At 48.3% G+C, this 21,269-nt stretch overlaps 1 protein-coding gene across 1 annotated transcript in view; it reads left to right on the top strand.

Annotated features, from left to right (window-relative positions):
* The window catches only part of LOC135558096 (collagen alpha-4(IV) chain-like), an 87,582-nt gene that overhangs the window by 30,183 nt on the left and 36,130 nt on the right, over positions 1 to 21,269 (top strand). Inside the window, exons 20-27 of the mRNA XM_064991845.1 lie at positions 4,083 to 4,238; positions 8,036 to 8,125; positions 8,467 to 8,627; positions 16,676 to 16,748; positions 18,809 to 18,915; positions 19,338 to 19,521; positions 19,721 to 19,789; positions 20,024 to 20,131. Of these exons, the coding sequence (XP_064847917.1) occupies positions 4,083 to 4,238; positions 8,036 to 8,125; positions 8,467 to 8,627; positions 16,676 to 16,748; positions 18,809 to 18,915; positions 19,338 to 19,521; positions 19,721 to 19,789; positions 20,024 to 20,131 (948 nt within the window). The remainder of the gene's footprint in view (positions 1 to 4,082; positions 4,239 to 8,035; positions 8,126 to 8,466; positions 8,628 to 16,675; positions 16,749 to 18,808; positions 18,916 to 19,337; positions 19,522 to 19,720; positions 19,790 to 20,023; positions 20,132 to 21,269) is intronic.

Genomic DNA, 21,269 nt, shown 5'->3' with positions numbered 1-21,269 from the left:
GCGGAGTCAGGCGCAGAGAGACTTCTAGGAGTAGTGGGTGCGGAGTCAGGCGCAGAGGGTTTAGGACAATAGTATTTATTCCGGTGACAGAAACAGCCAAAAACACCAGGCGCATACAAACTACCGGCCCAAAAACAGGACCGAAACAGTCCGGCGAAAATAAGAAGAATGCACATCCACAAAGCGAACAGAGGGACAAGCCCGCACAAAAGCAGGCGAGCATAACCGGCTTAAATAGCCCTAACCAAAACCCAAACAAGAAACCGGTGTAACCAATAAGACAAAACTAACAGAAAAGGAAAAGGGGATCGGTGGCAGCTAGTAGACCGGTGTCGACGACCGCCGAGCGCCGCCCGAACAGGAAGAGGAGCCTTCGGTGGCAGCTAGTACACCGGTGATGACGACCGCCGAGCGCCGCCCGAACAGGGAGAGGAGCCACCTTCTGTGGGAGTCGTGACAGTGATGTTATATACAGTATATCACAAAAGTGAGTACACCCCTCACATTTTTGTAAATATGAGTATATATTTTCATGTGAGAAGACTGAAGAAATGACACTTTGCTACAATGTAAAGTAGTGAGTGTACAGCTTGTATAACAGTGTAAATTTGCTTTTCCCCTCAAAATGTCTAAACCGCTGGCAACAGAAGTGAGTCCACCCCTAAGTGAAAATGTCCAAATTGGGCCCAAAGTGTCAATATTTTGTGTGGCCACCATCATTTTCCAGCACTGCCTTAACCCTGTTGGGCATGGAGTTCACCAGAGCTTCACAGGTTGCCACTGGAGTCCTCTTCCACTCCTCCATGACGACATCACGGAGCTGGTGGATGTTAGACCTTGCACTCCTCCACCTTCCGTTTGAGGATGCCCCACAGATGTTCAATAGGGTTTAGGTCTGCAGACATGCTTGGCCAGTCCATCACCTTTACCCTCAGCTTCTTTAGCAAGGCAGTGGTCATCTTGGAGGTGTGTTTGGGGTCATTATCATGTTGGAATACTGTCTCCGAAGGGAGGGGATCATGCTCTGCTTCAGTATGTCACAGTACATGTTGGCATTCATGGTTCCCTCAATGAACTGTAGCTCCCCAGTGCCGGCAGCACTCATGCAGCCCCAGACCATGACACTCCCACCACCATGCTTGACTGTAGGCAAGACACACTTATCTTTGTACTCCTCACCTGGTTGCCGCCACACAAACTTGACACCATCTGAACCAAATCTCATCAGACCACAGGACATTGTTCCAGTAATCCATGTCCTTAATCTGCTTGTCTTCAGCAAACTGTTTGCGGGCTTTCTTGTGCATCATCTTTAGAAGAGGCTTCCTTCTGGGACGACAGCCATACAGACCAATTTGATGCAGTGTATGGCATATGGTCTGAGCACTGACAGGCTGACCCCCCCACACCCCTTCAACCTCTGCAGTAATGCTGGCAGCACTCATACGTCTATTTCCCAAAGACAACCTCTGAATATGACGCTGAGCACATGCACTCAACTTCTTTGGTCGACCATGGCGAGGCCTGTTCTGAGTGGAACCTGTCCAGTTAAACCGCTGTATGGTCTTGGCCACCGTGCTGCAGCTCAGGGTCTTGGCAATCTTCTTATAGCCCAGGCCATCTTTATGTAGACCAATAATTATTTATTTTTCAGATCCTCAGAGAGTTCTTTGCCATGAGGTGCCATGTTGAACTTCCAGTGACCAGTCAGTATGAGGGAGTGTGAGAGCGATGACACCAAATTGAACACACCTGCTCCCCATTCACACCTGAGACCTTGTAACACTAACGTGTCACATGACACCGGGGAGGGAAAATGGCTAATTGGGCCCAATTTGGACATTTTCACTTAGGGGTGTATTCACTTTTGTTGCCAGCGGTTTAGACATTAATGGCTGTGTGTTGAGTTATTTTGAGGGGACAGCAAATTTACACTGTTATACAAGCTGTACACTCACTACTTTGCATTGTAGCAAAGTGTTATTTCTTCAGTGTTGTCACATGAAAAGATATACTCAAATATTTACAAAAATGTGAGGGGTGTACTCACTTTTGTGATATACTGTATATGCAGTCCTCAGCCACGACCCTGAGAGCACCTGAGTCGGTGTATCATGCCGCCCTCAGGTTCATTACCAATCAGAAACGTCTAACACATCATTGTGATCTCTACAGCGCTGTTGGCTGGTCGTCATTGACCTTGCGTAGGCTTAGACACTGGTATACACTGATTTAGAAGGCCATATTGGGTAAAATGCCATTTTATCTCTGTTCTTCTTTAGTCAGGTCAGTAAATAAATCTCAATTACGGTCCCATTCTGATTTGCTTTTAACAGTACCAAAAATTAGAACAGGCCATGGTAGAAATAGTTACTTAGCACCGTGGTCCTGGAATTCTCTCCTGAACATTTTAAAATGTGATGATCTAGTTTCGTTGGTGGAGTTTAAACACTTAATCAATGTATATATCATAGAAGAGTGTTATTGTTTTTAGGACAGCTGTTTTTAGTCAAGATGTTTGTGTTTTTAATGCAATATGTAATTGTTGTACTGTATGTGTGTTTTATAGTTTTGTTTAATGTTGTGTTAGTTTATGTAAGTTGTTTTGTCTGAAACGTTGTTCCCCCTGCTGCTATTGGACCAGGTCTCTCTTGGAAAAGAGATATTATCTCAATGAGAAAAAACCTGTATAAATAAAGGTAAAATACAATTTTAAAAAATAAAGTTGTTGATCAGTCTCTCTCATCGCCATGCAGAACTGCTTTAACTCAGCGACATTTGTGGGTTTTCAAGCGTGAACTGCTTGTTTCAAGTCCTGCCACAACATCTTAATTGGGATTAGGTCTGGACTTTGACTAGGCCGTTCCAAAACTTCAAATGTGTTGCTTTTTTCATGTAGACTTAATTGTGTGTTTCGGATCATTGTCTTGCTGCATGACCCAGCTGCGCTTCAGCTCACAGACAAATGGCCTGACATTCTCCTGTAGAATTCTCTGATACAGAGCAGAATTCATGGTTCCTTCTATTAAGACAAGCTGTCCAGGTCCCGAGACAGCAAAGCATCTCCAAACCATCACACTACCACCACCATGCTTGACCGTTAATGTAAGGTTCTTACTGTGGAATACAGTGTTTGGTTTTCACCAGACATAATGGGACCCATCTCATCCAAAAAGTGGAAATGATAATTAAGACTCTTGGAAGAATGTTCTATGGTATAAAAAAGTATAACTTTTTGAACGACATGGGTCCCATTATGCCTTTTGAAAACCAAACACTGCATTCCACAGTAAGAACCTTACCCCAATGGTCAAGCATGGTGGAATGTTAGATCATCCATCTGCGAGTCGATCAAATCAAAGTTTATTTGTCACGTGCGCCGTGACAACAGGTGTAGACCTTACAGTGAGATGCTTACTCACAGGCTCGAACCAACAGTGCAAAAAAGGTATTAAGTGAACAATAGATAAGTAAAGAATTAAAAACAACAGTTTAAAAAAAAAGATCGTAAAACACATGAAAATGGCTAAAAAGCAACAAATTTGAAGTTTTGGAACAGCCAAGTCAAAGTCCAGACCTAATCCCAATTGAGATGTTGTGGCAGGACTTGAAACGAGCAGTTTATGCTTGAAAACCCACAAATGTCGCTGAGCTAAAGCAGTTCTGCATGGAAGAGTGGGCCAATATTCCTCCACAAGCGACGTGAGAGACTGATCAACGACTACAGGAAGCGTTTGGTTGGAGTCATTGCAGCTAAAGGTGGAACAACCAGTTATTGAGTGAAAAGGGGGACAAATACTTATTCCACATACGGGCTTTGGGTGTTGCATAACTTTGTTTATGAAATAAATGAAATAAGTATGTAACTGTTGTATTATTTGTTTCCCCCAGGTTCCCTTTATCTAATATTAGGTTTTGGTTGAAGATTTGGTATCAAAAATATTCAAAAGTAGAGGAAATTAGAAAGGGGGCAAATACAGCACTGTATTACCCATAAGCTCTGCTACCATGCACCACTCACTATATCCATCACCTTTCACCCCTCAACCCCTGACCCCTCGTCTGTCCTTTTCATTGTCCAGGTCAACCAGGGCAGCTAGGTTACCCCGGTCTCCCTGGTCCTAAGGGTTTAAAGGGGGAGCCAGGAAGGTACTACACTATAGAGCCAATACCAGGACAACCAGGTGAAAGAGGGCGTCCCGGAGCCAAGGGGTTCAGAGGTCCCCCGGGCCGTCCAGGTAGGACCACACAATACCAGACTGTATGGAGTCACACCACAAGCTCTCTCTAGCCACTGTCCGTGATTTAGATATGATCTGCCCTTTTCATGTAGTCATTGAAATGGTACACGTTGGAACTTAAATGATGCACGTTCTAGCGTAAATACAAGGTATACTGTGAACTGCTACTGACATGGGGTACGTTTTCCCTTCTATTGTGTGCACCTCCTTGACATGATCGCTGTGTTTCGACGGTGCATAATTACTGGAATTCTGTTAGGATGTGGAGGTAAGCGTGATGTCATTTGTATATTGATTGTGATAAACTGTCTGGTTCGAGCCCTGAATGCTGATTGGCTGACAGCCGTGGTATATCAGACCGTAATACCACGGGTATGACAAAACATTTATTTTTACTGCTCTAATTACATTGGTTACCAGTTTATAATAGCAGTAAGGCACCTTGGGGGTTTGTGGTATATTTGCCAATATACCATGGCTAAGGACCGTATCTAGGGACTCAAATCAAATCAAACTTTATTTGTCACATGCGCCGAATACAACAAGTGTAGACCTTACAGTGAAATGCTGACTGACAAGCCCTTAACCAACAGTGTAGACCTTACCGTGAAATGCTGACTGACAAGCCCTTAACCAACAGTGTAGACCTTACTGTGAAATGCTTCCTTACAAGCCCTGAACCAACAGTGTAGACCTTACCGTGAAATGCTAACTGAAAAGCCCTTAACCAACAGTGTAGACCTTACTGTGAAATGCTGACTGACAAGCCCTTAACCAACAGTGTAGACCTTACTGTGAAATGCTGACTGACAAGCCCTTAACCAACAGTGTAGACCTTACTGTGAAATGCTGACTGACAAGCCCTTAACCAACAGTGTAGACCTTACCGTGAAATGCTGACTGGCAAGCCCTTAACCAACAGTGTAGACCTTACCGTGAAATGCTGACTGGCAAGCCCTTAACCAACAGGTGCAGTTCAATAAGAGTTAAGAAAATATGTACCTAATAAATTAAAGTAAAAAGTAACACAATAAAATAACAATAACGAGGCTGTATACAGGGGGTACCGGTACAGAGTCAATGTGGAGGCTATATACAGGGGGTACCGGTACAGAGTCAATGTGGAGGCTATATACAGGGGGTACCGGTACTGAGTCAATGTGGAGGCTATATACAGGGGGTACCGGTACAGAGTCAATGTGGAGACTATATACAGGGGGTACCGGTACAGAGTCAATGTGGAGGCTATATACAGGGGGTACCGGTACTGAGTCAATGTGGAGGCTATATACAGGGGGTACCGGTACAGAGTCAATGTGGAGGCTGTATACAGGGGGTACCGGTACAGAGTCAATGTGGAGGCTGTATACAGGGGGTACCGGTACAGAGTCAATGTGGAGGCTGTATACAGGGGGTACCGGTACAGAGTCAATGTGGAGGCTGTATACAGGGGGTACCGGTACAGAGTCAATGTGGAGGCTATATACAGGGGGTACCGGTACAGAGTCAATGTGGAGGCTATATACAGGGGGTACCGGTACAGAGTCAATGTGGAGGCTATATACAGGGGGTACCGGTACAGAGTCAATGTGGAGGCTATATACAGGGGGTACCGGTACAGAGTCAATGTGGAGGCTATATACAGGGGGTACCGGTACAGAGTCAATGTGGAGGCTATATACAGGGGGTACCGGTACCGAGTCAATGTGGAGGCTGTATACAGGGGGTACCGGTACCGAGTCAGTGTGGAGGCTGTATACAGGGGGTACCGGTACCGAGTCAGTGCGGAGGCTATATACAGGGGGTACCGGTACGAGTCAATGTGGAGGCTATATACAGGGGGTACCGGTACGAGTCAATGTGGAGGCTGTATACAGGGGGTACCGGTACCGAGTCAATGTGGAGGCTGTATACAGGGGGTACCGGTACCGAGTCAGTGTGGAGGCTGTATACAGGGGGTACCGGTACCGAGTCAATGTGGAGGCTGTATACAGGGGGTACCGGTACCGAGTCAGTGTGGAGGCTGTATACAGGGGGGTACCGGTACCGAGTCAATGTGGAGGCTATATACAGGGGGTACCGGTACCGAGTCAATGTGGAGGCTGTATACAGGGGGTACCGGTACCGAGTCAGTGTGGAGGCTATATACAGGGGGTACCGGTACAGAGTCAATGTGGAGGCTATATACAGGGGGTACCGGTACAGAGTCAATGTGGAGGCTATATACAGGGGGTACCGGTACAGAGTCAATGTGGAGGCTATATACAGGGGGTACCGGTACAGAGTCAATGTGGAGGCTATATACAGGGGGTACCGGTACAGAGTCAATGTGGAGGCTATATACAGGGGGTACCGGTACCGAGTCAATGTGGAGGCTGTATACAGGGGGTACCGGTACCGAGTCAGTGCGGAGGCTATATACAGGGGGTACCGGTACGAGTCAATGTGGAGGCTATATACAGGGGGTACCGGTACCGAGTCAGTGTGGAGGCTATATACAGGGGGTACCGGTACCGAGTCAATGTGGAGGCTGTATACAGGGGGTACCGGTACCGAGTCAGTGCGGAGGCTATATACAGGGGGTACCGGTACGAGTCAATGTGGAGGCTATATACAGGGGGTACCGGTACCGAGTCAATGTGGAGGCTGTATACAGGGGGTACCGGTACCGAGTCAATGTGGAGGCTGTATACAGGGGGTACCGGTACCGAGTCAGTGTGGAGGCTGTATACAGGGGGTACCGGTACCGAGTCAGTGTGGAGGCTATATACAGGGGGTACCGGTACCGAGTCAATGTGGAGGCTGTATACAGGGGGTACCGGTACCGAGTCAGTGTGGAGGCTATATACAGGGGGTACCGGTACCGAGTCAATGTGGAGGCTATATACAGGGGGTACCGGTACCGAGTCAATGTGGAGGCTGTATACAGGGGGTACCGGTACCGAGTCAGTGTGGAGGCTATATACAGGGGGTACCGGTACAGAGTCAATGTGGAGGCTGTATACAGGGGGTACCGGTACCGAGTCAATGTGGAGGCTGTATACAGGGGGTACCGGTACCGAGTCAGTGTGGAGGCTATATACAGAGGGTACCGGTACCGAGTCAATGTGGAGGCTGTATACAGGGGGTACCGGTACCGAGTCAGTGTGGAGGCTATATACAGGGGGTACCGGTACGAGTCAATGTGGAGGCTATATACAGGGGGTACCGGTACCGAGTCAGTGTGCGGGGGTACAGGTTAGAGATCATTTGTACATGTAGGTAGTGGTGAAGTGACTATGCATAGATAATAAACAGGGAGCAGCAGCAGTGTACAAAACAAATGGGGGGGGGGGCAATGTAATAGTCCGATGGCCATTTGATTAATTGTTCAGCGGCCGGCCTTATGGCTTGGGGGTAGAAGCTGTTGAGGAGCCTTTTGGTCTGTTGCGTCGTGCCTAAGAACAGCCCTTAGCCGGGGTGTATTGGCCATACATCACACCTCCTCGGGCCTTATTGCTTAATTAAACTATCAACATATTTCAAATACCGCTTCGGGCAGCGTCCCAAATAGCATTATATTTCTCATATAGTGCCCTGATTTTAGGGCCCAGAGGGTACATAGTAATGATCTATGTATGGAATAGTGCTGTTTGGGATGCAGACTAGATGTTGGACTGACACAATGCAAAGTTTCAGGTTGTTAGTCCATTTTCTGAAGTCACTGATATAACTGGCACTGATCAGTGGAGTTATGTTTTTAATGTTACAAAAAAAAATGTTTTGGGGGGGCATTTGCCAATTATGTCCTGTAGGCATTTATTGTGTTCCTGGTGAGCCGGGTGTACGAGGAGACGATGGCGATACCGGATATCCAGGATTAACGGGATACAAAGGAGAAAAAGGTGAATGACCTTCATTTATTTTTATGTACTTAACTAGGCAAGTCAGTTAAGAACAAATTCTTATTTTAAAGTGACAGCCTACCCCGACCAAACCCTAACCCGGACAACGCTGGGCCAATCCCAATCACGGCCGGTTGTGATACAGCCTGGAATCAAACCAGTGTCTGTAGTGACACCTCTAGCACGAAGATGCAGTACCTTAGACCGCTGCGCCACTTGGGACCTGTTGGTTGTGTGCACTTGTTTCTTGTTTGTGTGTTTGTTTGTGTGTGTGTGTGTGCTCGTCTGTGCATGTCTGTCTGCATGTGATTACACTAGCCATGTCTGCGTCTGTCCTTCAGGCTCCAACGGTGAGTGTGAGTGTACGTACGAGAATGGTCACAGAGGGATCCCAGGTCCTCCGGGCCCCCGCGGACCCCTAGGTTATGACGGGCTGCCAGGGCACAGCGGAGAGAAAGGTGACCATGGATATAATGGGGACCCTGGCTCACAAGGATCCCACGTAAGGCTAAGCCATATTGTAGAACATAGAAACTAATTATAATACCTTTTTATTAAACCTATTGCAAAGTGTAATGGCGCCACTGTAACAGGTTGAGAGGAGTTCATGACGTGCCCACAGAATCGGCTTTCCAAAAGTAGGTATTTCTTTGGGTGATATTCCTATTTCTTGCATATAACACGATACATAGTTCCAATACAGAATATTCCAATATGCAGAGGAGTAATCTATGATTCCTGTGGGATGGTATGAACTCTATGCTCTATCACCTGTACTAACCCTTCCTGGTCACCTGTACTAACCCTTCCTGTCACCTGTACTAACCCTTCCTGTCACCTGTACTAACCTTTCCTCTCACCTGTACTAACCCTTCCTGATCACCTGTACTAACCCTTCCTGGTCACCTGTACTAACCCTTCCTGGTCACCTGTACTAACCCTTCCTGATCACCTGTACTAACCCTTCCTGGTCACCTGTACTAACCCTTCCTGATCACCTGTACTAACCCTTCCTGGTCACCTGTACTAACCCTTCCTGATCACCTGTACTAACCCTTCCTGATCACCTGTACTAACCCTTCCTGGTCACCTGTACTAACCCTTCCTGGTCACCTGTACTAACCCTTCCTGGTCACCTGTACTAACCCTTCCTGATCACCTGTACTAACCCTTCCTGATCACCTGTACTAACCCTTCCTGGTCACCTGTACTAACCCTTCCTGATCACCTGTACTAACCCTTCCTGGTCACCTGTACTAACCCTTCCAGGTCACCTGTACTAACCCTTCCTGATCACCTGTACTAACCCTTCCTGATCACCTGTACTAACCCTTCCTGGTCACCTGTACTAACCCTTCCTGATCACCTGTACTAACCCTTCCTCTCACCTGTGCTAACCCTTCCTGGTCACCTGGACTAACCCTTCCTCTTACCTGTGCTAACCCTTCCTGGTCACCTGTACTAACCCTTCCTGATCACCTGTACTAACCCTTCCTGGTCACCTGTACTAACCCTTCCTGATCACCTGTACTAACCTTTCCTCTCACCTGTACTAACCCTTCCTGGTCACCTGTACTAACCCTTCCTCTCACCTGTGCTAACCCTTCCTGGTCACCTGTACTAACCCTTCCTGGTCACCTGTACTAACCCTTCCTGGTCACCTGTACTAACCCTTCCTGGTCACCTGTACTAACCCTTCCTGATCACCTGTACTAACCCTTCCTGATCACCTGTACCAACCCTTCCTGATCACCTGTACTAACCCTTCCTCTCACCTGTGCTAACCCTTCCTGGTCACCTGTACTAACCCTTCCTCTCACCTGTGCTAACCCTTCCTGATCAGCTGTACTAACCCTTCCTGGTCACCTGTACTAACCCTTCCTGGTCACCTGTACTAACCCTTCCTGGTCACCTGTACTAACCCTTCCTGATCACGTGTACTAACCCTTCCTCTCACCTGTGCTAACCCTTCCTGGTCACCTGTGCTAACCCTTCCTGGTCACCTGTACTAACCCTTCCTGGTCACCTGTACTAACCCTTCCTGATCACGTGTACTAACCCTTCCTCTCACCTGTGCTAACCCTTCCTGGTCACCTGTGCTAACCCTTCCTGATCACCTGTACTAACCCTTCCTGGTCACCTGTACTAACCCTTCCTGATCACCTGTACTAACCTTTCCTCTCACCTGTGCTAACCCTTCCTGGTCACCTGTACTAACCCTTCCTGATCACGTGTACTAACCCTTCCTCTCACCTGTGCTAACCCTTCCTGGTCACCTGTGCTAACCCTTCCTGATCACCTGTACTAACCCTTCCTGATCACCTGTGCTAACCCTTCCTGGTCACCTGTACTAACCCTTCCTGGTCACCTGTACTAACCCTTCCTGGTCACCTGTACTAACCCTTCCTGATCACCTGTACTAACCCTTCCTGATCACCTGTACTAACCCTTCCTGATCACCTGTACTAACCCTTCCTCTCACCTGTACTAACCCTTCCTGGTCACCTGTACTAACCCTTCCTGGTCACCTGTACTAACCCTTCCTGATCACCTGTACTAACCCTTCCTGATCACCTGTACTAACCCTTCCTGGTCACCTGTACTAACCCTTCCTCTTACCTGTGCTAACCCTTCCTGATCACCTGTACTAACCCTTCCTGGTCACCTGTACTAACCCTTCCTGATCACCTGTATTAACCTTTCCTCTCACCTGTACTAACCCTTCCTGGTCACCTGTACTAACCCTTCCTCTCACCTGTGCTAACCCTTCCTGGTCACCTGTACTAACCCTTCCTGGTCACCTGTACTAACCCTTCCTGGTCACCTGTACTAACCCTTCCTGGTCACCTGTACTAACCCTTCCTGATCACCTGTACTAACCCTTCCTGATCACCTGTACTAACCCTTCCTGATCACCTGTACTAACCCTTCCAGGTCACCTGTACTAACCCTTCCTGGTCACCTGTACCAACCCTTCCTCTCACCTGTACTAACCCTTCCTGATCACCTGTACTAACCCTTCCTGGTCACCTGTACTAACCCTTCCTCTCACCTGTACTAACCCTTCCTGGTCACCTGTACTAACCCTTCCTGGTCACCTGTGCTAACCCTTCCTGGTCACCTGTACTAACCCTTCCTGGTCACCTGTACTAACCCTTCCTGATCACGTGTACTAACCCTTCCTCTCACCTGTGCTAACCCTTCCTGGTCACCTGTGCTGACCCTTCCTGGTCACCTGTGCTAACCCTTCCTCTCACCTGTGCTAACCCTTCCTGGTCACCTGTACTAACCCTTCCTCTCACCTGTGCTAACCCTTCCTGGTCACCTGTACTAACCCTTCCTGGTCACCTGTACTAACCCTTCCTGGTCACCTGTACTAACCCTTCCTGATCACCTGTCCTAACCCTTCCTGGTCACCTGTACTAACCCTTCCTGGTCACCTGTACTAACCCTTCCTCTCACCTGTGCTAACCCTTCCTGGTCACCTGTACTAACCCTTCCTCTCACCTGTGCTAACCCTTCCTGATCAGCTGTACTAACCCTTCCTGGTCACCTGTACTAACCCTTCCTGGTCACCTGTACTAACCCTTCCTGATCACCTGTACTAACCTTTCCTCTCACCTGTACTAACCCTTCCTGGTCACCTGTACTAACCCTTCCTCTCACCTGTGCTAACCCTTCCTGGTCACCTGTACTAACCCTTCCTGGTCACCTGTACTAACCCTTCCTGGTCACCTGTACTAACCCTTCCTGGTCACCTGTACTAACCCTTCCTGATCACCTGTACTAACCCTTCCTGATCACCTGTACTAACCCTTCCTGATCACCTGTACTAACCCTTCCAGGTCACCTGTACTAACCCTTCCTGGTCACGTGTACTAACCCTTCCTCTCACCTGTGCTAACCCTTCCTGGTCACCTGTGCTAACCCTTCCTGGTCACCTGTGCTAACCCTTCCTCTCACCTGTGCTAACCCTTCCTGGTCACCTGTACTAACCCTTCCTCTCACCTGTGCTAACCCTTCCTGGTCACCTGTACTAACCCTTCCTGGTCACCTGTACTAACCCTTCCTGGTCACCTGTACTAACCCTTCCTGGTCACCTGTACTAACCCTTCCTGATCACCTGTCCTAACCCTTCCTGGTCACCTGTACTAACCCTTCCTGGTCACCTGTACTAACCCTTCCTCTCACCTGTGCTAACCCTTCCTGGTCACCTGTACTAACCCTTCCTCTCACCTGTGCTAACCCTTCCTGATCAGCTGTACTAACCCTTCCTGGTCACCTGTACTAACCCTTCCTGGTCACCTGTACTAACCCTTCCTGGTGACCTGTACTAACCCTTCCTGATCACGTGTACTAACCCTTCCTCTCACCTGTGCTAACCCTTCCTGGTCACCTGTGCTAACCCTTCCTGGTCACCTGTACTAACCCTTCCTGGTCACCTGTACTAACCCTTCCTGATCACGTGTACTAACCCTTCCTCTCACCTGTGCTAACCCTTCCTGGTCACCTGTGCCATCCCTTCCTGGTCACCTGTGCTAACCCTTCCTGATCACCTGTACTAACCCTTCCTGGTCACCTGTACTAACCCTTCCTGATCACCTGTACTAACCTTTCCTCTCACCTGTACTAACCCTTCCTGGTCACCTGTACTAACCCTTCCTGGTCACCTGTACTAACCCTTCCTGGTCACCTGTACTAACCCTTCCTGGTCACCTGTACTAACCCTTCCTGGTCACCTGTACTAACCCTTCCTGGTCACCTGTACTAACCCTTCCTGGTCACCTGTACTAACCCTTCCTGATCACGTGTACTAACCCTTCCTCTCACCTGTGCTAACCCTTCCTGGTCACCTGTACTAACCCTTCCTCTCACCTGTGCTAACCCTTCCTGGTCACCTGTACTAACCCTTCCTCTCACCTGTGCTAACTCTTCCTGGTCACCTGTACTAACCCTTCCTCTCACCTGTGCTAACCCTTCCTGGTCACCTGTACTAACCCTTCCTCTCACCTGTGCTAACCCTTCCTCTCACCTGTGCTAACCCTTCCTGGTCACCTGTACTAACCCTTCCTGGTCACCTGTACTAACCCTTCCTGGTCACCTGTACTAACCCTTCCTGATCACCTGTCCTAACCCTTCCTGATCACCTGTCCTAACCCTTCCTGGTCACCTGTACTAACCCTTCCTGGTCACCTGTACTAACCCTTCCTCTCACCTGTGCTAACCCTTCCTGGTCACCTGTACTAACCCTTCCTCTCACCTGTGCTAACCCTTCCTGATCAGCTGTACTAACCCTTCCTGGTTACCTGTACTAACCCTTCCTGGTCACCTGTGCTAACCCTTCCTGGTCACCTGTACTAACCCTTCCTGGTCACCTGTACTAACCCTTCCTGATCACGTGTACTAACCCTTCCTCTCACCTGTGCTAACCCTTCCTGGTCACCTGTGCTAACCCTTCCTGGTCACCTGTGCTAACCCTTCCTGGTCACCTGTACTAACCCTTCCTCTCACCTGTGCTAACCCTTCCTGGTCACCTGTACTAACCCTTCCTCTCACCTGTGCTAACCCTTCCTCTCACCTGTGCTAACCCTTCCTGGTCACCTGTACTAACCCATCCTGGTCACCTGTACTAACCCTTCCTGGTCACCTGTACTAACCCTTCCTGATCACCTGTCCTAACCCTTCCTGATCACCTGTCCTAACCCTTCCTGGTCACCTGTACTAACCCTTCCTGGTCACCTGTACTAACCCTTCCTCTCACCTGTGCTAACCCTTCCTGGTCACCTGTACTAACCCTTCCTCTCACCTGTGCTAACCCTTCCTGATCACCTGTACTAACCCTTCCTGGTCACCTGTACTAACCCTTCCTCTCACCTTTGTTCACCCCTCCTGGTCACCTGTACTAACCCTTCCTCTCACCTGTGCTAACCCTTCCAGGTCACCTGTACTAACCCTTCCAGGTCACCTGTACTAACCCTTCCTGGTCACCTGTACTAACCCTTCCTGGTCACCTGTACTAACCCTTCCTGATCACGTGTACTAACCCTTCCTCTCACCTGTGCTAACCCTTCCTGGTCACCTGTGCTAACCCTTCCTGGTCACCTGTGCTAACCCTTCCTGGTCACCTGTACTAACCCTTCCTCTCACCTGTGCTAACCCTTCCTGGTCACCTGTACTAACCCTTCCTCTCACCTGTGCTAACCCTTCCTCTCACCTGTGCTAACCCTTCCTGGTCACCTGTACTAACCCATCCTGGTCACCTGTACTAACCCTTCCTGGTCACCTGTACTAACCCTTCCTGATCACCTGTCCTAACCCTTCCTGATCACCTGTCCTAACCCTTCCTGGTCACCTGTACTAACCCTTCCTGGTCACCTGTACTAACCCTTCCTCTCACCTGTGCTAACCCTTCCTGGTCACCTGTACTAACCCTTCCTCTCACCTGTGCTAACCCTTCCTGATCACCTGTACTAACCCTTCCTGGTCACCTGTACTAACCCTTCCTCTCACCTTTGTTCACCCCTCCTGGTCACCTGTACTAACCCTTCCTCTCACCTGTGCTAACCCTTCCAGGTCACCTGTACTAACCCTTCCAGGTCACCTGTACTAACCCTTCCTGGTCACCTGTACTAACCCTTCCTGGTCACCTGTACTAACCCTTCCTGGTCACCTGTACTAACCCTTCCTCTCACCTGTGCTAACCCTTCCTGGTCACCTGTACTAACCCTTCCTGGTCACCTGTACTAACCCTTCCTGGTCACCTGTACTAACCCTTCCTGGTCACCTGTACTAACCCTTCCTCTCACCTGTGCTAACCCTTCCTGGTCACCTGTACTAACCCTTCCTGGTCACCTGTGCTAACCCTTCCTGGTCACCTGTGCTAACCCTTCCTGGTCACCTGTACTAACCCTTCCTCTCACCTGTGCTAACCCTTCCTGGTCACCTGTACTAACCCTTCCTCTCACCTGTGCTAACCCTTCCTGGTCACCTGTACTAACCCATCCTGGTCACCTGTACTAACCCATCCTGGTCACCTGTACTAACCCTTCCTGGTCACCTGTACTAACCCTTCCTGATCACCTGTCCTAACCCTTCCTGATCACCTGTCCTAACCCTTCCTGGTCACCTGTACTAACCCTTCCTGGTCACCTGTACTAACCCTTCCTCTCACCTGTGCTAACCCTTCCTGGTCACCTGTACTAACCCTTCCTCTCACCTGTACTAACCCTTCCTGGTCACCTGTACTAACCCTTCCTCTCACCTTTGTTAACCCCTCCTGGTCACCTGTACTAACCCTTCCTCTCACCTGTGCTAACCCTTCCAGGTCACCTGTACTAACCCTTCCAGGTCACCTGTACTAACCCTTCCTGGTCACCTGTACTAACCCTTCCTGGTCACCTGTACTAACCCTTCCTGGTCACCTGTACTAACCCTTCCTCTCACCTGTGCTAACCCTTCCTGGTCACCTGTACTAACCCTTCCTGGTCACCTGTACTAACCCTTCCTGGTCACCTGTACTAACCCTTCCTGGTCACCTGTACTAACCCTTCCTCTCACCTGTGCTAACCCTTCCTGGTCACCTGTACTAACCCTTCCTGGTCACCTGTACTAACCCTTCCTGGTCACCTGTACTAACCCTTCCTGGTCACCTGTACTAACCCTTCCTGGTCACCTGTACTAACCCTTCCTGGTCACCTGTACTAACCCTTCCTGGTCACCTGTACTAACCCTTCCTGGTCACCTGTACTAACCCTTCCTGGTCACCTGTACTAACCCTTCCTGGTCACCTGTACTAACCCTTCCTGGTCACCTGTACTAACCCTTCCTCTCACCTGTGCTAACCCTTCCTGGTCACCTGTACTAACCCTTCCTGGTCACCTGTACTAACCCTTCCTGGTCACCTGTACTAACCCTTCCTGGTCACCTGTACTAACCCTTCCTGGTCACCTGTACTAACCCTTCCTGGTCACCTGTACTAACCCTTCCTGGTCACCTGTACTAACCCTTCCTGGTCACCTGTACTAACCCTTCCTGGTCACCTGTACTAACCCTTCCAGGTCACCTGTACTAACCCTTCCAGGTCACCTGTACTAACCCTTCCAGGTCACCTGTACTAACCCTTCCTGGTCACCTGTACTAACCCTGAGACGTCTCAGGCGCAAAGTGTAACCCGGACGTCTCAGGCACAAAGTGTGTTCGTGGTGTTTTTTCATTGTATGGTTGAGTTGAATATTCATGATCTTTATAGGTGTAATCTGTAACTTTCAATTCCAGTCAACAATCTCCCCCTGCACTTGTTTGTAAACTGAGCGTGTGGTTCTTGGTGAATGGAATCATTTGATGTTTGTGAAGATAAAATAAACATATTTCACCTTTTTTAATTTGTATGGCGTGTGAGATGTTGTCTGGACTGTAGGGCAACCCAGGCAGGTTACAGTGATGTTGTCTGGACTGTAGGGCAACCCAGGCAGGTTACAGTGATGTTGTCTGGACTGTAGGGCAACCCAGGCAGGTTACATTGATGTTGTCTGGACATGCATCCCCCTGTAGGGCAACCCAGGCAGGCCTGGTTACAATGGAGTGAAGGGACAGAAGGGAGAGTCCTATGTGACCAACTTTAAAGGTGAGTGGAAGATGCGATCCAGATTAGAACGGGCAACGTGAGAAAATCTCTTACGCCTCGATCAGACCATCAGTGTCATTGTGTTTTGGTACACCAGAAGTACACTCATTTCCGTTGGAACGCTGCGTTTGTCTTGCGTCATTGCGTTGTAGAGGCAGTTGCACTGCGTTCTGGTTGGTGCATACCTTGGGATCTATCCAAGAATGCATCAAACTGTATGTGTAGACTATACAGAAAGGTTGGCAGAAGGTGAATGTTGAACCTTACACACACACACACACACACACACACACACACACACACACACACACACACACACACACACACACACACACACACACACACACACACACACACACACACACACACACACACACACACACACACACACACACACACACACACACACACACACACACACACACACATAACAAGTAAACATTGGCGCACCAGGGTAGCCAAGTGGTTAGTGTTGGACTAGTAACCGGAAGGTTGCAAGTTCAAACCCCGAGCTGATAAGGTACAAATCTGTCGTTTTGCCCCTGAACAGGCAGTTAATCCACTGTTCCTAGGCCGTCATTGAAAATAAGAATTTGTTCTTAAAACTTCTTCAGGAGTTGGTTCCTGTACAGGAACCAAATGAGCGGAAATTCCAGAGCGCCAACTAATTGTACTCGTTAAAACTCAAACTTTCATTAAAATTCACATGCAGGGTACTCAATTCAAGCCACACTCGTTGTGAATATAGCCAACATGTCAGATTTGTAAAATGCTTTTCGGCGAAAGCATGACAAGCTATTATCTGATAGCATGCAGCCCCCAGATACACACAAAGGGGACGTAAAGAAAGAAATTAGCGTAGCCGGTACTACCCAAAACGCAGAAATAAAATATAAAACATTCATTACCTTTGACGAGATTCTTTGTTGGCACTCCAATATGTCCCATAAACATCACAATTGGTTTTTTTTTCGATTAAATCGGTCCATATATACCCAAAATGTCCATTTATGAACACCGTGAAATCCATGGAAAATGCACGTTTCCCAACGCAACGTAATTTTTTAAAATTCATAAAGTTGCCTATAAACTTTGACAAAACACTTCAACCTACTTCTGTAATCCAAGTTTAGGTGTTAGTAAACGTTAATAAACGATCAAATTGATCACGGAGCGTTCTGTATTCAATAACTAGAAGTTTAGAAAAAGAAGTGCAATTTCTAGCCGAGATCTTTTTTGGAAGACCGGATGTGGTATTCAGTGATTAGACCAAGAATAAATGGGCCTGGAAATCACAACACTGGCGACATCGTGTGGAATCTGTAGGAATTGCAAACACAGTTCCATCATTTATGGAAAGCCAGAGACAATACAAACACTGGCGGATTGATTTTTTCTTCTTCGATTTAGTGACCAGGTTTTCTTGCGATTTTGACAACGGAACTGGTTCTGTTATAGTCACAGACACCATTGAACCAGTTCTAGAAACTTCAGAGTGTTTTCTATGCACACATACTAATCATATGCATATACTATATTCCTGGCATGAGTAGCAGGATGTTGAAATGTTGCGTGATTTTTAACAGAATGTTGAAAAAAGTAGCTCGATCTCAAACAGGTTTTAACTGACTTGCCTAGTTAAATAAAGGTACTATAAAAAAATATTTAAAAAACAACATGTCTGAGTACATAATGATGGAAATCTGATGGCAGGATTTATTAAGCAGCAATGACGATCTGATCGAGGCGTTACGAGTCTCTATAGAACACCACACCAATACACATACCACTGACAAGACAGGGAGTTATTTAGTATGTGTATGTGATCCCTGTGGGAATTGAACCTGTACCTTGTGTCATACTTTTCCATCGGAGCCACAGAGGAAAACACATATCAGTGCTGTATATTTTAACCCATGCTGGTTTGTCAAAATTACATGAAATGGAAAATGCACTTTTTAAATGACACCCTCAACCTTCTTCATAACATTGCCTTTAGCATTTTGGTGTAATACATTTACATTTACATAACTTGTTGTTTTGGACATTTTAATTGACAGGTGCGAAGGGTGACCCGGGCTTCAATGGCCCCAACGGACCGCATGGCGCCACCGGTCGACCAGGATCCGATGGCTTCCCTGGCGCTGTGGGAGACCCCGGACCCCCGGTGAGTTAGTGGGCTAGTCTGTCAGAGGAACATTAATCTACCCAGGGTCATTTTGATTTGAAATGTGGGGGAACATTAGGATAATTTCCTACATTTTTACACTATAATATTGGGGTAACAGTCAATTACCACTGGGCACAAACGTTAATTCAACATCTATTCCACGTTGGTTCAATGTAATTTCATTTGAAATGACGTGGAAACAACGTTGCTTCAACCAGTGTGTTCCCAGCGGGTTAGTGCATCTGCAGTCTGTCTGTGTTGTCAGTGTACGATTTCTGCTCCGGGCTTCCACTAGGTACAGATCTAGGATCAGCTTGCCCTCCCCAAGTCCCAACCTAAATCATTAGTGGGGAAACACAAAACTGACTTTAGATCAGCCTGTGAGGGACAACTTGTGATGATGACTTGCCATCCGTCAGGGTGACGGTTACGGTGACTCGGTAGGTGACAAAGGCTACCCAGGGCTCCGTGGTCCTGAAGGCCCCCCAGGCAGACCGGGCCCCCCAGGCCCTGGTGCTCCAGGCCGTCATGGCCGCCAAGGGCCCCCAGGGGATGCGGGCCTCCCAGGTCTCCCTGGACAAACTGGACAACCTGGACCTCTAGGTAAGACCGATAGAGAGAGAAACGTCTGAATGAAAATCTACTCCGTGGTAATGGTCTTAGGTTAACATTATGTCATTTAATATTTACTGAACAAAATGTGTTCTATCTATTTATTGCATATTTGTGTTTAATCATGCCAAATCTAGTTCAGCTCAAAATCTGTTTCACTGAAGGGAAACATTTTTCTTTGCATCACCAGGCGAGGTTCTGCCCTGTGGCCCTTCCAACCCTGGCCTACCTGGCTTAAAGGGTCTACTTGGGCCCCCAGGTAAGCAACTACTGTACATACACACATAATCTTTAACAGTGTCAGTATGTGTTTTAAGGCTTTCTTAGCATACTTTGGGAGTCTGAAATATGATTAATTGGTGATATATTGATTGAACGTGGTGATAGATTGATTGGCAGGGGATAGCTTGATTGACAGTGTTGATACATTGATTGACAGGGGATATATTGATTGCCACTGACTGATCAACCTGTTCTGATTGACTCTCCCCAGGGAATCCTGGGCCACCAGGACCACTTGGTTTCCCAGGTCCCGCAGGTTCCCTTGGACCTCAAGGCATGAGAGGAGATGACGGGACAGATGGAGGAACTGGACCACCAGGTAATGACGGTTTGGAAGGGATCATCACACACGTGTTGATCCTTTTTGTACATGGGGCCTCCTGAGTGGCTCAGTGGTCTGTGCTACTAGAGATCCTGGTTCGAGTCCAGGATCTGCCGCAGCCGGCCGCGACCGGGAGACACATGGGGCGGCGCACAATTGACCAAGCGATGTTATCCATTCCAATTGAATGACATTGCGTACTGGTTTTGTTTTGTAAATGAGCTTTTATGTCATTAATAGACAGAGTTTAGTTGAATGGCTGGTTGGTGTGTTTGTTGGTCAGTGGGTTCATTTATTAGGCAGACAAGTGATAAGGCTCAAGTAAAATCAAACCAGAGTTGCATTCTATCTTTATGAAATGGATTGGACCTGGCTAGGTTCCACCATACGTCCAGTAGAGGGCAGTGCTACTCCTACCTCAGCCGTGCTACTCCAGTGCTACTCCTACCTCAGCAGTGCTACTCCTACCTCAGCAGTGCTACTCCTACCTCAGCAGTGCTAGTCCTACCTCAGCAGTGCTACTCCTACCTCAGCAGTGCTACTCCTACCTCAGCAGTGCTGCTCCAGTGCTACTCCTACCTCAGCAGTGCTACTCCTACCTCAGCAGTGCTACTCCTACCTCAGCAGTGCTACTCCTACCTCAGCAGTGCTACTCCAGTGCTACTCCTACCTCAGCAGTGCTACTCCAGTGCTACTCCTACCTCAGCAGTGCTACTCCTACCTCAGCAGTGCTGCTCCAGTGCTACTCCTACCTCAGCAGTGCTACTCCTACCTCAGCAGTGCTACTCCTACCTCAGCAGTGATACTGCTACCTCAGCAGTGATACTGCTACCTCAGCAGTGCTACTGCTACCTCAGCAGTGCTACTGCTACCTCAGCAGTGCTACTCCTACCTCAGCAGTGCTACTCCTACCTCAGCAGTGCTACTCCAGTGCTACTCCTACCTCAGCAGTGCTACTCCTACCTCAGCAGTGCTACTCCTACCTCAGCAGTGCTACTGCTACCTCAGCAGTGCTACTGCTACCTCAGCAGTGCTACTGCTACCTCAGCAGTGCTACTCTTACCTCAGCAGTGCTACTCCTACCTCAGCAGTGCTACTCCAGTGCTACTCCTACCTCAGCAGTGCTACTCCTACC

The sequence above is a fragment of the Oncorhynchus masou genome, chromosome 17 (assembly GCF_036934945.1).
Source record: "Oncorhynchus masou masou isolate Uvic2021 chromosome 17, UVic_Omas_1.1, whole genome shotgun sequence".
Classification (NCBI taxonomy): domain Eukaryota; kingdom Metazoa; phylum Chordata; class Actinopteri; order Salmoniformes; family Salmonidae; genus Oncorhynchus; species Oncorhynchus masou.
Note: the sequence above shows the minus strand (reverse complement) of the source record. Positions and strands in the feature narration are given on the sequence as shown.